This window comes from Callorhinus ursinus, unplaced genomic scaffold (assembly GCF_003265705.2).
Source record: "Callorhinus ursinus isolate GAN/ISIS: 27379988/994484 unplaced genomic scaffold, GSC_fseal_2.0 scaffold2, whole genome shotgun sequence".
Lineage (NCBI taxonomy): Eukaryota > Metazoa > Chordata > Mammalia > Carnivora > Otariidae > Callorhinus > Callorhinus ursinus.
In genome coordinates, this window is record NW_027397064.1 from 78,130,918 (window position 1) to 78,149,295 (window position 18,378).

At 37.7% G+C, this 18,378-nt stretch overlaps 1 protein-coding gene across 5 annotated transcripts in view; it reads right to left on the reverse strand.

The window, feature by feature from the left end:
* Positions 1–6,525: 6,525 nt before the first annotated feature.
* Positions 6,526–18,378, reverse strand: part of LYPD6 (LY6/PLAUR domain containing 6) — a 118,148-nt gene continuing 106,295 nt past the window's right edge. For 2 of the 5 annotated variants that reach the window (XM_025854869.2, XM_073905078.1), the window contains exons 4-5: positions 11,963–12,093; positions 6,526–10,001 (exon numbers count right to left, since the gene is read on the reverse strand). In XM_025854869.2, coding sequence (XP_025710654.1) covers positions 9,834–10,001; positions 11,963–12,093 — 299 coding nt within the window. In that variant the 3' untranslated portion in view covers positions 6,526–9,833. Of the gene's footprint in view, positions 10,002–11,873; positions 12,094–18,378 lie in introns of those variants that run through there. The other 3 variants (XR_012381930.1, XM_073905085.1, XM_073905091.1) reach the window with 3 other exon arrangements.

Consider the following 18,378-nt stretch of genomic DNA (forward strand, 5'->3'; position numbering starts at 1 on the left):
TCTAGTGGCCAATGCAGTTTGTGTTCCTGGGTCCCATCGGACAGCAACAATCAGAGAGACAGTTCTTGGCAGGTTAACACCCCCAGAGCAATGCATGGACAACAAATTGAGGCACTTCCCCCAGTTTTCTGTGGAGACCTCTTTTCTTGTCCTGGACTTTGGCCTAAGGGGCTGGCATCAGGATTGTGCAAATCTAGAGGTTACAGAGGTGCTTGCAAGGAATGTAGATTGGGGCTGCCATCTCTGTGCTCTCTCTACCTTGCTCCCGCTCACTGGTATCTCCCAGAAACAAACTTATGCATTTCTCTGTCTCCCTGGATTTTGTGACTGTCACTTAGGGGTCATTTCCAGATGACCTGGCTCTTGTGGACAGTAGGGTTTATGTTTGTAGTCCCACAGAAATATATATATTATCATACTATAAAAGCTGCTCCCTGAGGGTCTGGCTTCCAATTAGCCTGAAACTAAGTGTTGATAGAGAGCCTCCTCTTTGGGACACTGACAGGTCTTGGCACACCTTCAACAAATGGGAGCTATTTATTTACTGATTTTAATTTTTCAAATTTTTTTATTATTATGTTCAATTAGCCAGCATATAGTAACATATAGTAAGTGAGAGCTATTTAACATATAATAGGCTATCTGGACAATCAGAGGCTTGAGAGACAACCAAGAGCTAGAGCAGAGTTGAACAAGATTCATCTCCTACACAAGGCCTCTACTTCAAGATTGGGAGAAGTGGTTATTTCTTCTAATGCATAGAAACCAACATAGAGTCAAGCAACATGAAGAAACGGAGAAATATGCTCCAGACAAAAGAGCAAGATAAAGCCTCAGGGGAAAAAAAACAACTTAATGAAACAGAGAAAAGTAATTTATCTGACAAACAGTTCAAAGTAATGGTGATAAAGATGCTCACTGAACTGGGGTGGAGAATGGATAAACCCAGTGAGAACTTCAACAGAGATAGAAAATATAAGAAAGTACCAAAAAATAAAAGTACCAAGCAGAAATCACAGAGACAAAGAATACAATAATTAAACTGGAAAATATACTAGAGTGGTTGAACAACACATTGGATGAATCAGAAGGAAGGATCAGTGAACTAGAAGACAAGGTAGTAGAATTCACCTAATCAGAACAGGGGGAAAAAAAATCTGAAGATACCTTAAGGGACTTATGACACAACATCAAGCTGATTAATATTTGCATTACAAAGTTCCCAGAAGGAGAAGAGAGAGAAAAAGAGGCAGAAAATTATTCAAAGAAATAATGTCCGTAAAATTCCCTAACCTGGGGAAGAAAACAGACATCCAAATCCAGGAAAACCAGAGCCTTTACATGAGATAAACCCAAAAAGATCCCCATCAAGAAATGTTATAATTAAAATGTCAAAAGTTAAAAACAAGGAAAGAATTTAAAAGCAGCAGAAGAACAACTTGTTACATATAAGGAACATACGTAAGATAATCAGCATATTTTTTTAGCAGAAACTATGCAGGCCAGAAGAGAATGAAAAGATATATTTAAAATCCTGACAAAAACACAAAAGAACAAACAAACTTCCAACCCAAAATGTTATACCCAGCAAAGATATCAATCCAAATTGAAGGAGAGAGAGTTTTCCAGACAAGCAAAAACCAAAGGGGTTCATAATTATTAACCTGACCATACAAGAAAGGTTAAAAGGACTCCTTTAAACTGAAAAGAAAGAAAAATTAGTAACAAGAAAACATATGAAAGAATAACTCTCACTGGAAAGATAAATATATGGTACAGGTAATGGATTAATCACTTATAGAGCTAGTATGAAAGTTAAAAGATCAAAGTAGTAAAAGTAACTATAACTACAAAAATTAGTTAAGGGATACACAAGAAAAAATGTAAGATGTGATATCAAAAACAAACATAAAATGTGTGGAGGGAAGTAAAAATGTAGAACTTCAGAATGTGATCAAACTTATGTTGTTACCAACTTAAAATACAGTTATAGATATAAGTTTTTATATATAAGCCTCATGGTAACCACAAAGCAAAATCCTATAGTAGATACATGAAAGATAAAGAGAAAGGATTCCAAGCTACTACTAAACAAAATCACCAAACCACAATGGAAGAGAGCAAGAGAAGAAGAAACTACAGAGAGTAACTATAAAACAGCCAGAAAACAATTAACAAAATGGCAGTAAGCACATACCTATTGATAATTACTTTAAATGTAAATGAACTAAATTCTGAAATCCAAAGACATAGATTGGCTGAATGAATTTTAAAAAATGAACAACAAAAAAAGACCCATCGGTATATTACCTACAAAAGGTTCACTTCACAGGTAAGAACACACAGACTGAAGGGGAAGGGATGAAAAAGATATTCTATGCAAATGGAAACCAGAAGAAAGCTTGGGTAGCAATATCTATATCAGGCAAAATAGGCTTTAAACAAAGGCTGTAATAAGAGACAAAGAAGGGCATGTCATAATGATGAAGGGGTCAATCGAAAAAAAAGGATATGACATTTGTAAATATTTATGCACTCAACATAAGAGCTCCTAAATATATAAAACAAATATTAATAGACCTAAAGGAAGAAATATACAGCAACACAGTAATAGTAGGGGACCTCAGTATACCCCACTTACATCAATGGATAGATCATTCAGACAGAAAATCAATAAGGAAACATTAGCCTTAAACAACATGTTAGACCAGATGGACTTAACAGATATATCCAGAACATTTCATCCTACTAAAGTAACAGAATACACATTCTTCTCAAGTGCCCATAAACATTCTCCAGGACATTTTATATGTTAGGCTGCAAAGAAAGTCTAAATAAATGTAAGAAGATTGAAATCATATCAAGTATCTTTTCCAACTACAGTGGTATGAAACTAGATATCAATTACAAGAAGAAAACTTGAAAAGCCACAAAAATGTAGATATTAAACAACATGCTACTGGGCAACCAATGTGTCAAAGAAGGAATCAAAGGAGAAATCAAAAATACCTTAAGACAAATTAAAATGGAAATACAACATACCAAGATTTATGGGATGAGAAAAGCTGTTTAAGAGGGATACTCAGAGAAATAAATGCCTACTTCAAGGAATAAGAAAAAACGAAAAAAAATCTAACTTTGTACCTCAAAGAACTAGAAAAAGAAGAACCGAAAAAAAAAAAAGGCTGAAATTAGGAAAAGGAAGAAAACAACAAAGATCAGTGAGAAATAAATGAAATTGAGACTTATAATAAGACAATAGAACAGATCAATGAACTCAAGAGCTCTTCCTTGGAAAGATAAAATTGACAAAACTTTAGCTAGACTCACCAAGAAAAAAGAAAGGATTCAAATAAAATCAGAAATGAAGAGGGGCAGTTACAACTGTTACCACAGAAATACAAGCCATCATAAGAGACTACTATGAATAATTACACACCAACAAATTTGACAATCTAGAATAGATAAATTACTAGAAACACACAACCTACCAATAATCATAAAGACTGTATCATAAAGTCTTTTTATAGACTGTATCACAAAGAAAGAGAAAATCTTAAGAGACTGAAAATCTGAAGAGACTTAAATCAGTAAGGAAATTAAATCAGTAATCAGAAACCTACCAAAAAACAAATGTCTAGAACCAGATGGTTTCACTGGTGAATTATACCAAATATTCAAAGAAGAACTGATACCAATCCTTCTCAAACCCCTCCAAAAAATAGAAGAAAGAATGCTTCCAAATTCAATTTATGAGGCTAGCATTACCCTAATATCAGATCCAAGGATACCACAAGAAGAGAAAATTACAGGCCAATTTCTCTGATGAACCAAAGATGCAAAAATCCTCAACAAAGTTTTAGCAAACCAAATTCAACAATAAAATAAAAGGAACATACACCACAATCAAGTGGGATTTATTCCAAGAATGCAGGGATGATTTCAATATCCACAAATCAATGTGATATACCACATTAACAAAATAAACAATAAAAATTGTATGATCATCTCAACAGATGCAGAAAAAGCTTTTGACAAAACTCAACATCCATTTATGATAAAAACTCTCAACTAAGTGTGTAGAGAAGGAATGTAATTTGACATAATAAAGGCCATATATGACAGGTTCATAGCTAAAATTATACTCACTGGTGATAAGCTTAAAGTTTTTCCTCTAAGATCAGGAACAAGAAAGTGATGTGCACTTTCCCCACTTTTATTCAACATAGCACCGGAAGTCCTAGCCAGAACAATTAGGCAAGATAAGGAAATAAAAGGCACCCGAATTAGTAAGGAATAAGTAAAATTTTCACTCTTTGCAGATGACATGATACTATATTGAAAACCCTAAAGACTCCACCAAAAAACTATTAGAACTAATAAAACAATTCAATAGAGTTGCAGGATACAAAATCAATATACAAAAATCTGTTATATTTACATATACTAAAGAGAAACTAAGAAAACAATCCCACTTACATTTGCATCATAAAGAATAAAATACCTAGGAATAAACTTAACCAAGGAGGTGAAAGATCCATACACAGAGAACTACAAGACATTAATAAAAGAAATTGAACATACCCAAAAAAAGGAAAGATATTCTGTGCTCATGGATTGGAAAACTCAATATTGTTAAAATGGCCATACTACCCAAAGCAATCTAGAGATTCAATGAAATTCCTATCAAAATTCTAATGGCATTTTTCATAGAAATAGGACAAGCAATCCTAAAATTTTTAAGGAATCACAAAAGACCCTGAGTAGCAAAAGCAATCTTGAGAAAGAAGAATGAAGCTGGAGGCATCATGGCCCCTCATTTCAAAGCTATAGTAATCAAAATCGTATGGTATGGGCACAAACATACACACATAAATCAATGGAACAGAACAGACAGCCCAGAAACAAATGCATGCTTATATGGTCAACTAATCTACAACAGAGGAGGTGAGAATATACACTGGGGAAAAGACAGTCCCTTCAACAAATGGTACTGGGAGAACTGAACAGCTACATGCCAAAGAATGGAACTGTATCACTGTCTCACACCATACACAAAAATAAACTCAAAATGGATTAAAGACCTAATGTAAGACCCCAAACCATAAAACTCCTAAAAGAAAACATAGGCAGTAAACTCTTGGACGTCAGTCTAACCAATATATTTTCGGATCTGTCTCTTCAGGCAAGGGCAACAAAAGCAAAAATAAACAGATGGGACTATATCAAACTAGGAAGCTTCTGCACAGTGAAGAAAACCACCAAAATACGAAAAGGCAGACTACAGAATGGGAGAAGATAGTTGCAAATGCTACTTCCAATCAGGGGTATTAATACCCAAAATACATAAAGAACTTATACAACTTGACCTCAAAAATCCAATCTGAGTAAAAATTGGGCATGGGACCTGAATAGACATTTTTACATAAAAAAATATACAGATGAGCAACAGACTTGAAAAGATGCTCAACATCATTAATCATCAGGGAAATGCCAATCAATCAAAACCACAATGAGATATCAACTTGCAACTGTCAGAATGGCTATTATCAAAAAGACATGAAAATAACACGTTAGTGAGGATGTAGAGAAAAGGGAACACTTGTACACTGTTGGTGGGAATGTAAATTGGTACAGCCACTGGGGAAAACAGTATGTAGGTTCCTTAAAAAATTAAAAATAGAAATGCCATATGACCCAGCAATTCCACTTCTGGGTATTTACCCAAAGAAAATAAAAACACTAACTCCGAAAGATTTATGTGCCCCCCTCATGATCATTGAAGCCTTATTTATAATAGACAAAATATGGAAACAACTTCAGTGCCCGTTAATGTATAATTGGATAAAGAAGATATATATATATATGTATGTATGTATATATATACAGATATATATATTATTCACCCATAAATATATATGTATATATTATTCACCCATAAAAATAATGAAATCTTGCCATTTTTGACAAAATGAAAGGAACTTGAGGGCATTATGCTAAGTGAAATAAGTCAGAGAAAGACAAATACCGTATGATTTCACTTACATGTGGAATATGAAAAACATACAAAAAAAAAAAAAAACAAGCTCATAAATACAGAGAATAGACTGGTGGCTGCCAAAGGTGGAGAGGCATGGGAGAAATGGGTGGAGGGGGTCAAAAGGTCAAACTTCTAGTTATAAAATAAGTAAGTCATAGGGTTGTACAGCATAGGGACTCTAGTTAATAATACTGTACTGCATATTTGAAAGATACTGAGAGAAAATCTTAAAAGTTCGTATCAGAAGAAAAAAGCACTTCTAACTATGTAAGGTGACAGATGTTAACTAGAATTATGGTGGCCATTGCACAATGTATATAAATGTCAAATCATTATGTTGAAGACATGAGACTAATAAAATGTTTTACGTCAATATGCCTCAATTTAAAAATAAATGAATGAATGAATGAATGAATGAATAAATGAGAATGACCAGAAATCACAAACAAGCCAAAGTTTTTCAAGGTCACTTTCAATATCTACAATTTTACTATGAAAAATAAAACGAATCCATTGTATAGATAAACATTTATACTATTCAAATGTTTGTTTCCTGTTGCAGAAGAAGCCATCAATTTAAAACACTTTCTATTTTTATCATCACTAACAGAACAGAATGAGATTTAAAAATTAAGAGTTAATGGGATAGTATTTAGAAACACACATGCACACACACTTTTATTTTTCCCAATTGAACAAAGAAAATGCTCTAGGGAAACTGCAGACCTGATTAAAAAGTCTGGTAATCTTTTCCCCTTTGATTTTCTGCCGCACTTACTGTCTACATGAATCATTTGGCGTGAGTGAATTGTCTTGTATCTTTTCATGCATGTATTTCTTATCTGTACAACAAGAAAATGAGCTCTTAGAAGGAAGTTCCCTGTGATCCTAAGCCCTACACCTTATACATAACCTGAGTGCCTTCATCACTGACTGACATGCACATTTGCAGGGAGGAACCTGGTGAGATACACTTAAAACTTTTATTCAGTGATTTACAAAATGTACAATATTTACAAAATGTAGGCATTAATCCCATATTGACATGAATGCTATGGGGAGTCTGAAAATAAATAAGTGGCACATAGGTTAATGAACACATCACAGCTCTTTGCACTTCAAGCCGTCACCAACCGTGGGATTTAATGGAAAGTTTAGTGTGGTAGAAAAGTTACACGGATGACCAGTCCTGGGCCTTCCACATGAATGGCCCTTCCTTGGCTCCTTGAGGCTGGGGATGGCGAGCAAATCACTTTCTTTCATGAGAACGAAACACCAACCATTCTGATAGGCACACGAGGTGCGTGCGGTCACATCTGTGTAGCGTTTGCAGTGATTCTCCCGGGGGCCGGATGAGTCCTCATCCCTGTGAACCTGGTCCCTCACACCAGACCGGGAGGCTTTGGAGTGGTCACTTTCTCATTAAGAACCAACATTTGGACTTTGTCTCTTACTCAAATTGCATGCAGTACTTGGCAGGTATCAGTGGAGAGTGGCCATGCACAAAAATGGTACTTGTAGATATGTACAACATCAAATTTTCACCGTCTTAGAGCATTTATAGCAGTTAACCTGCCACCTCTTTTAGCAAGAGGAATGAACTTGGAAGCTGTACCCTCCACCCCTTGAAGAAAAAAACACCATCTAGGGGACACACATAAATGGCATCCTGCAGAGGCAGAACTAGACAAACTCCACATGATCAGATGGACAGATTCCCGTGGCCAGGTGTGGAAGTTTTCCTAGGGGTGGTCATTTCATCTTCCCTTCCCTCTTCAATCCCACCTCACCCTATATATCCTAAATTGGAAGGAAAAGGCTTCCTGTTACTGAGCTTCTTAGAGCCTTAGTACCTTCATCTGTAAAGTGAAAATACTAGTAATATTCCCTAGAGGGTGCTTGCAGGTTTTATATGACTTAATGTGTGTGTGTGTGTGTGTGTGTATATAAAGTGCTTAGCATAGTGCCTGCCACATAAGAGGTGTTTAGTAAATGTCTTGTTTTCTCTCCCTTTACTTCCCTCACCCCAATTATAAGCAACATATTGATAAGCCTACCAAACTCTGTTTTAAGGCCATTTGATGCAATTTAGATTATTTCATATCAGAGTTACCACTGTCAGTTCATATTTGGTAATCCCCTGAGGAGGTCTCATTTTATGAGCCACAGACATTTTCCTGTGCAAGGCAGATGGACCCTGACAATACTCTCCTCTTTATCCGCAACGGTTCCACCAAATTTCATGCAAATATGCCCCATAACCTTGCAGAGGAACTCATACCATTGATGCTCACCACCTGAACACTTCTGGGACAATACCACTGAGGAAACAGTGAGCAAAAACCCTTGAGGCCAACACATTCCTCTTGCTCAAACATAAGTTAATTTTTTTTTCAACACTGGTGCAAGTATTATAGATAACTTTGAACAAACATATATTACAAGTTCTACCACTGTTGAAAAATAAGTACTCTAATTTGGTAATTTTGTCCAGAATAAAGAATATTTTATGATATATTTAAGTTTCTAGTTATGGCATATAAAAATAAATATTGTATAAATGATTTACAAGGAAGAACAAGTTGTAACTCAGGCCAAAATTATAGGAAGGATGGCAAAAATTTTGCCATCTACTTCAAAAGCAATCACCTAAAAGAAAGAAAATAATCCCACTGGATCTCCTTATTAGTCTCATCATCACCCAACTGGCCTACCTACTTCTCCTCCTGGGATATTATGTCTTCTTTCCCTATCAATCTTGAGATAATGCGATCCTTAAAGTCCCTGGGGATTTGAAAGAGGAAGAACCCGGGAGGGCTCTCTGGCAGTATGAAGTGCAGATGGGAGATCTGGCTAAGCCACTGACCGGGCCCTCACAGTGAACTTGGGTCAACCTCCACACATCTCTTTTCTTTCATTCTGAAATCCTCTCTCTGTCTAGTTTAGCTATGCCTGAATAGAACCCCATGAGTGGAGAAAACTCTATCCTGCTTTGGGACTCTTTGGTTACCCTTTGGCCCAGGTAGAATTTAGGATCTCATGGAGCACAGTGAGGTGCCAAATCAAGGCCAATCTCACCAGGTATAATGAAAGGACACGGAGCTACTTTATGGATGCCAGTTCCATTAAGTTGGGAAAGATCCTTCTCCAGCTACCTCTCCCCCTATGCAACAAACTTATGATTGCCTTTTATTTCCTGCACAGAGCAGAGGGAATATGATTCCCACCACCGGGAGAAGAATGTTGGGAAAATTAAATTGGACAACTGCTTACTACTTTTCCAGGGACTCAGAATCTCCAAGGAAATAGTCCATTCATTTTGGAATCAAAGTTTTAACATTCTAAAGCTATAAATAAATTCATGATTATATTTAAACCAGTGGTCCTTTACCTTTCTCTTAAAGAACACACATCTATGCATGTCCATATAAACACACTGTCTAACATCTCAGAAGGTCCCAGGACCTCCTGTGCCTCATGTATGTCTTCCAAATTAAGAGCCTCAGATCTCAATAAAAATGCAGAACTATTTCCTGGAGTGAAAAGACAGGTTTGTGGTATAAAACTCAGGGTCTGTTTTGGCGGCAGGCTGGCTTTGATGAGGTCTTGGACTTGAAATGACTACCCTGAAGCAATGCTTGTTCCTCATGACAGGTGGAAATGCCTGGCTGTGAAGACATCTGTGAGTGTCATGGTTTCGCACGTGTAACTATTGTCAAGCCAACGACTCATGCATGACCATGGACCATGGTGATCCCCATGGATTGCTACTATACATGGCGCATCGCAGCTGCTATAATGTGAGTCCCAACCACACCCACAAGCAGGACACTATCACTGACATGCAGTGTGGGTGCCCAATTGTCTGATTTATGGGTGACGTTGTGGCAAATGTGGCATCAGTTTCATTTCGGGGGAGTGGCAAGTTACAGATATTTCCTTCACAACAGGAAGTGCAGACCTGAAAGAAAGGAAGAGAAACAGAAGGCTGATGAGAAGCTGGCAGATCTTGGAAGGAGACAAGGATTTTGGAAGGAACGGTCTCCCTCACAGTAAGACTGAAATGACAATTACCTGTTCCACAAAAGAGGCACCAACCCTGCATTCAAGGAAGTGGGATGAAATTTCATCTGGAAGCAATGTGGTCAACTTGAAAACCCCCTGGACTAAGCTTCAAGGAACATGAGTTCTGTTTTTGACATCCCTCTAGGTGGTTATTACAGGGTTCTACAACCTTCCTAGGTCTCAGCTTTTCTATGTGTGAAATGGGGATTATAATACCCTACAATCTCAAAGAAACCCCTTCTGACTATTTGAAGAAGCTGTTCAGAGGGTAAACTTTCACTTGCCAAATTTCCATAGTGTAAGTGAAGTGGAAACAACCCAACTTAAACTTAACTATTTACTTTCATTAGAACTGTCTACATAACTACCACCATTCTTGTGGGAGAGTTAAAGTTTGGAGGGTTTTCATTAATGCAATTATTCCTGCATTATACTACTTTATTCAGGGACTGTAAGAAAGAAAGAAACCTAAAGGATTGTTGGCTGAAGTTATTTTGGGCCATGGCTACACGGAGTACAGATCAGTAGCTTCAGCACCACCTGGGAGTCTCTTAGAAATGCAGAATCTCAAACCTCACCCCAACTTTAGCGAATCAGAATATGCATTTTAACAAGATCCCCAACTGATCTGTATGCACAGTAATATTTGAAAAACTCTCTGGGGTGGTCAATATCCTATTCAGTCATTATCCTGCAAGGATTTGAGGCTGGTCACAGTTGACCTGGGCTAGGAAGACATTATAATCTTGAGGAGAGAAACTGAAGGTCAGAAGTGAGCTTGAATTCTCTCTGTCAGACATAATTACCAGCTCTGTGACCTAAGCACATGATGTCACTTCTCTGATCTTTAACTTTATCCATGGTGAAGTAGCCACAACGAAGCCTGAGAGCCAGGCTTGCTAGAAGTGTGGCGGGGAGTGAGGTAAAACCCTTGAGTTTACCTTTTATATTTCAAACCAGGATCTGCAGATCATATTTTAAAATTGAATTCTTAGTGTATTTCACTAAGTGTACACTTAGTGTATTTCAAGTTGCTTGAAAATTGGGTGTCTTCTACTAAATGCCACTAAACATGGCATTCCAGGGTTTTGAGAGTAGAAGTTGCCTCCGACCACCAGGAAGGCAGCCTGATGGGGAGAAGCGAGCCAACTCCAAATAAAGGCCAAGGCCTGATATGTAAGATTATATGTGGGGCCAGCTCTGAACAGCCAGCAGGAGATCGGGGGCATTCCCCTCTCCAACCACAGTCAGGCTGCCTTTCTCTGGTCCTTTATATTCTCCTTCAAGGCTGCACTTGAAGTTCATTTTACGCTCAATGCTTCTGTATAGGCACCGGATGGAGTTTAAGTGGAGTAAACCCACAAGGAGATGGTTCTCTGATCACCTACTGAAATGATTCAGGAGCCAATGGATGCCTTCCCCAAGTCACCATTCCAATGAAGACACAAGCCTCACTTCACAGACAGTTATCAAAGCTAACCTGCTGTGGCCATCCTCAGCTGAATGAATTGTTGCTACATCTGCAATGCTTTACCATTGAGGACATAACTGGTCCCTCATTCCTCTTCCTTCTGGTGGCTTTATTACTTTCTTCTGAGTAAAGAAAGGGCTTACAATAATTTTCAATACCCTCTTGGTGTTGTGTTTACATAATTTATACTGGTTTTCCTATGCTCTGGTATAAATTTATCCTCTTAGAGCAAACCGGAAAGGAGAATCTTCACATAATGCTATATTAAAGACAGTCAAAAGCCAGGCTACTTTGGGGAGTGCGAATTTGCTCATGAGCTCTGGCACGCATCTGCAGTGGAGGAAGGCTGACTATGCTGTACCCGTCACTTGCTTTGATGCCCAGACCTTGTGGCCTTCATGTTCAGAATCTCTGCAGCCAGTGGACAAGCACTCTTCCAGTGGAACGCAGCGTTTGGTGACAGAGATGCTGTTTCCTGTGACTTCCATTGTATGCTGAGTGTAGCAGTATCTGGTCTCTGTCAACAGAGAAAATATGTTTCAGTTGAGATGGGAAATGTTGGCCCAACCTGCCTGGAAGGGAAACAACAGGAGTGTTAACACTACAAGTCCTGAAGAGATTTAACAGCACATGAGATGTACACTGTGTTGAGTTTATGTCCAGTCCCAAAGAAGTCCTTGGAGAGATACATTTCACTGCGGTAGGAGGAGAGCGTTCTGAAGAATACTGGTCTCTCTGCCTGTCGTCATCCCCAGAAGCCAAGATATAATGGTATCATTCTTTGCCTTTCAAAAAAATTTTGCCACTGTATTGATTTTTATTTTTAGGGGACGAGAGGTTTGGAAGGATGATTAGGATGTGAGAATCACCAATTTTCAGGAAGACAAAGGGCTGAAAAAGTTCAAAGAATACAGGTTAAAAAAAAGAAGTTAGGCAGGTAACAGTGGTTTTCAAGGAGTTAAAAGACTATAGCTGATGCTGGAGAGTGTGTGTGTGTGTGTGTGTGTGTGTGTGTGTTTTGGAAACAGCTATTTGCTTGTAAGGGCTGAACAATTAAAAATAGATTCATTTTATCTTCAGAAAATGACTTTATCCAAAAGAAAGAACTTCTTGACAATGAGCATAGCTGGATCCTAGAATTTAATCCAGGTGAAGGTGTTGCAAAACTGAGGAGCATCATTTCTCCCTAGTATGATTTCTAGGATGGCAGATGTAGACGGACCATGACATAAGTTTCTAGACATCCCTCAAAATCTTAGGAATCCAAAAAGTTAAGATTTCTTCTAAACTACCATGGAGAATTTTTCTACTTCTAATTTAAAGACTAAAGAAAAATGGCTTTGTCAAAGTAATTCTTTAAGGCCTCTAGGCAGTGTTCAGCTTTCTAAGCCTGGGATTTAGGAGAATGTTCCTGCTCCACTTTCAGATTGAAAAAGAAAATGAATAATTCTTAAGAAATGTCACTGAGCTGTTTTTCATCCATATCTTGGATTCAATTTTGCATGCTTTATACATTTTGGATATTTAGTGGCTAATATGAAATTATGACTTTCTATGATATTATTTATTAGGCAATAAAAATTCCCCCACCAGATTCGGTCACAATTTTGGCAGCTTTTAACCAAAGTACTAAAGTCCAAAGAAGGAAGCTTAAGAATTTTAGGCCCTGAGGATGAGCCAACCGGAAAGGAGCAAACCGGAAAGAGAGGTCTGTACCACACTGACACATCTTGGGAATCATGAAAATTCAGGGTTTTAACAATCTCCCTAACCAGGAACCTGACAGGAACCTGAGTGGCCTCTGATTGAATCTTACCAAGGACAGAGATTTCCCTAATGATTATACTACTGGGGGGTGTACCTGGGCTGAGTTTGGTCAATGCCCTCCCCCAAATGCTTTCCCCACACTGCACCCTGACCAGAATTTTGTCAGTGGGAATCAGGTCAAGAGAGCCCTAGCTAGCTCAGGGTCCTGGAGAGCTCTTTGGGAGTGAAGTAAGGCCACCCTATGAGCTCACAGGAAAAGTTGAAAGTTTTGCACCTGGCAATGATTCTCTCAAAGTCCTAAAATATTTTAAAATTGGAGTGATTGTTTTTCCGATGCAGAGGAGGTAGAAGATCTCTGATTTTTTAAGCCTGTGACAGGTTTTAACACATGGAGACTGGTAGCCTGAGAGATTTACTTCTCTCAGGGTTTACTTCTTTGGTATCAGACTTGGACATTTATGGTCATGATAGGTACAACTTTCCCACCCCATCCCACCTTCAGATGTTCAAGAAAGCAATAAAGACAGGAATGCTATTATCTCCTGTCTCCTCTTCATGCAGACAACCAGGAGTAGATGCCAGAGGTTTTATTGCTCCAAAGGTAAATCTGAGTAGGTAAGATCATACATTTATGGAATAAGTAAACCATTACGTGGTTTCAGTTTTAGAAATTGGGTTTGTCCCCCAAGTATTAAATTCTCTTGTCTTAAGTAAGCCTCGAATAACAATTGGTGAACTTGCTATAACTATTTTTTGTTCTTACTTTTGTGTCTATAATAAACTCTCTTTTTATTAATTGGAAATTTATTCCACTGTAAAGATAACAACTAATGAGCTTTTTTTTTTTTTCAGGGAAAATATGCGAAAGTCCAGTACCTAATAAGCTAATTCTTGCCATCCTGGGGAGAGAAAAATGATCTGCGATGAGGCTAAATAAAAAATTTTCTTGCACTCACCAAATCTAACCCATGAAACAAAGATATTTTGAGAATACCCCATTACTTCCAGCAGCAGCTATCCTAGATCTGAAGCGTTAATCCATTCCACTTCTTATCTTACAGAACCCCTAGGTGAGTTATGAAATGTTAACATAAAAAAAAAAGGTTCTACAGTGAAATAAGTTTTGGAAATATTCAAATAAAGTTGAACAGGTTTCTTTAGGACACAACTTAGGAGAGCCTTGAATATGTATTGTGATCTCCAAGGCGGGTGGGGGGTGGCAGGTAGCATTTCCCAAGCAAGACGAGGTGGACCACATGTGGCTTATCACTGGGCTGTAGAATTGATAAAAAAGGAGTTTCAGCCACAAAGCGTTGCGCTCCATGCATTTTGAATAATCCTTGGGTTAGTAGTGAGGTTATATGAGAATCAAGCCTGCTGATAACTTCACACTAAAAGGATTTCAAAGGCTTTTATCTGAAAGATAAAAGATGGATTTGAATTTCTACCAGGTTAGTTTTGGCCTCTAACATCTCATATTCTCCAACTGCATGGTATTCCCAGAGGTGATGAAACAAAAGTCTTTTACTGTAAGACTCACATGCATGCAACTGAAAGCAGAACTGGGTATAAGAGAGCTTAATCGACTAGTGGAAAACACAAAATACATAATTTTTCATGAAATACATACACACACACACACACACACAGAAATTTCATAACCTAGAAATTTAAAAAAAAGGTTCAAAGCTAAAATATAAATTTCCATTTACCCACCAATATTCAGTTTCTAATAATGGAAGCTGTATTTAAACAAAATATACACCAAATGATTTGAATTAAAAATGACCAACTCTCTGGGAAAAGGCTTTCTCACCACTCAGTTATTCCCTTTGGGTCCACTAGTTTTGTTTTTTTTACAAACATCTGTAATGATTAAAGTGATGCTAGAGAACCACTCACCATGTGTTAGAAAATTAATGGGAGGAATATAGCTTTAATCATAGTACTTCAAATGATATTGAAAAAATAAGTCTAGTGGCAGCTGCCAGCACAGTCCCAGCCTGATTCTTGACTGTGCCCTCACCCTTCACATCCAGCTCTGCCCCTTCCAGGTCCTCCTCTGCAATGACCTTTTGCCTAAGTGTCCAACTGGATGCCCTTCGCCCATGTCTGACCCCAAAGATTGTCTTTGCAGCTCTGGGATCTACTATATATAACGTCCTCTGCGTGCTTCTCCTGGGCTTCAGAGTTTTGTCTTCTAGATTTTCTCCTGCATTTCTGGTCTCTTCCTACACTTTCCTTAACCTGAACGTTGATACTCTCCCATGTTCTGTTCTTGAAACTCTTCTCACTCAAGTGACTTCATTCAGCCTCTGATGACATTATCTTCGGTCTGATACTCTCTCCCAAACTATAGAACAAATCTGCAGCTATCTCCTGGACATTGCCAGCAGCACCTCACACCTCATGTAGCTCAAACAAATCAAATTCCCCCCATCTGTTTATCTTCCTGTGTTTATCTTAGGAAGGGACATCCTGAGATGTGGCACCTCCAACTTGGACTAGGACATTCAGAATCAGCTCAGATTTCTCTTTCCAAGCTGGGTGTCTCCAAGTCCCCTGAAATGTCTCCATTATCCATCTAATCTTTCTGTTCCATTTTCCATTTTCCCAGTGCAGGACCTCATCATTTCCTGTCTCCTTTGTCTCTGACTTCTCTCCTTTCTAATGCAGGTGCCGGACAAGCACCAGATATGTTACTGAAACCAAGGTCAGATCATGCCTCTCACTGTCTATGAGAGCCTGAGTGAACCCTACCTGTTCAGGATCCCTGGATGCATACTGCTTGGTTTATTTAGCCTACTGGAGTGGCCAGTAGGTGGTGCATTGCTTTCTCCCGGCTCCTAAAGCTGTGTGTCAAGAGCGTAAGAGTAACTATGCTTCCCTGCTAAAGGAACCAATTACATTTATAACTCACATCTTGAAACTCAGCACTTGTTATTATTCAATGTTCCCCCTTGATCTAGGACCAGACTACCTCATCATTGCTTGCTGAATACCTTGAGACACCACATTACATCTTTTGACCATTCTTCACACCAAAATTTCCCCCCATCTTCTGCTCCTGGGAACCTGTTCTTCAAGGTTCAATCTAAATGTGATGAATTCTGTGAAACCTTCCTTGATTTTCTTCCAACCAGGTTCACAGACCTTCTTAGTTTCCTCATTTGGTATGTCTGGCTTTCCTTCTAAGTCAGAGTTTCTCAACATTAACACAATTGACATATATACACATATATATGTATATATATATATTTTACTGTTTGATTTTTTTTAGTTAGTGTTTTTATTATTTTGAGATAATTGTAGATTCACATGAGCTTGTAAGAAATAATACAGAGGGATCTCATGTACTCTTCACCCACTTTTCCCCAAATGGCAACACATTGCAAAACTATGGTATAGTATCACAATCAGGATATTGACATTGCAGTCAAGACACAGAGCATTTCTAACTCCACAAGGATCACTCATGTCAACATTTTATTTTCACACCCTCATCCCACTTTCCCCCAACCCCTCCTTAATCCTTGGTAACTACTAATCTGTGCTCCATTTCTATAATTTTGTCATTTTAAGGATGTTATATAAATGGACTCATACAGCATGTAAACTTTTGGGGTTAGGCATTTTTACCCAGCCTTATTCACTTGAAAGTTATCTAGATTGTTGTATCAACAGTTTGCTAACTTTTAATCCTGAGTAGTATTCCATGCTATGGATGTACCAAGGTTGGTTGAACCATTCACACATTGAAAGGGTATCTAGGTTAGGGATATTATTAATAAAGCTGCAATCAACACTTGTATAAAGGCTTTTGTGTGAACATAGGTTTGTATTTCTCTGGGATAAATGCTCAGAAGTGGAATTACTAGGTTATACGGTAGGTGCCTGTTTAATTGTTTAAGGAACTGCCATACTGTTTTCAAGAGTAGCTGTGCCATTTTATACTCCCACCAACAATATGTACATGATCTAGTTTCTCCTAATTCTTACTGGTATTTGATGGTGTTGCTATTTTTTTTTTAATTTTAGCCATTCTGATAGATGTATAGTGATATATCATGTTTCTAATTTGCATTTTCCTAATGGCTAATGATGTTGAACATGTGCTTATTTGCCATCTATTTATCTTTCTTGGTGAAATATCTATTCATGTTTTTTGTCCTTTTCTTTTTTTTTCCTCTGTGTCCCGTTTTTTTATGGTTTTGCAGAATTTCTGTCCTTTTCTTATTTTGTTTTTTACTATTGTGTTTTGAGAATTCTTTATATATTTTAGATACTAGTCTTTTGTCAGATATTTGATTAGCAAATATTTTATGTCAGTTTGTTGTTTGTCTTTTCATCCTCTTTACAGGGTCTATGTAGAACAAAAGTTTTTAATTTTGATAAAGTCCAGTTTACCATTTTTTCCTTTTACGGATCATGTTTTTTTTTTTAATCAAGTCTAAGAACTCTTTGCCTACCCATAGATTTCAAAGATTTTCTCCTCTATTTTTTCCCTAAATGTCATACAGTTTTATATCTGGCATTTAAGTCTATGATTAATTTTGAATTAACTTTTGTAAAAGGTGTAATACTTAGGTTGAGGTTCATTTTTTGCCCATGGATGTCCAAATGCTCCAGCACATTTGTTGAAAAGGCTCTTTCCTCTAGTAGATTGGATTCTGCATCCTTGTCAAAAATAAGTTGGACATATTTTTGAGAGTCTTTTTCTGAGCTCTCTGTTATGTTCTATTGATCTATGTTCTATCCCTCTGACAATATCACTGTCTTGATTACTGTAACCATATGAGAAATCTTGAAAGAGGGTAGATTAGTACCTCCCACTTTATTCCTTTTTCAAAATTATTTCAGCTATTCTAGTTTCTTTTTTATTAATATTTTTATTATGTTATGTTAATCACCATACATTACATCATTAGTTTTTGATGTAGTGTTCCATGACTCATTGTTTACGTATAACACCCAGTGCTCCATTCAGTACATGCCCTCTTTAATACCCATCACCAGGCTAACCCATCCCCCCAGC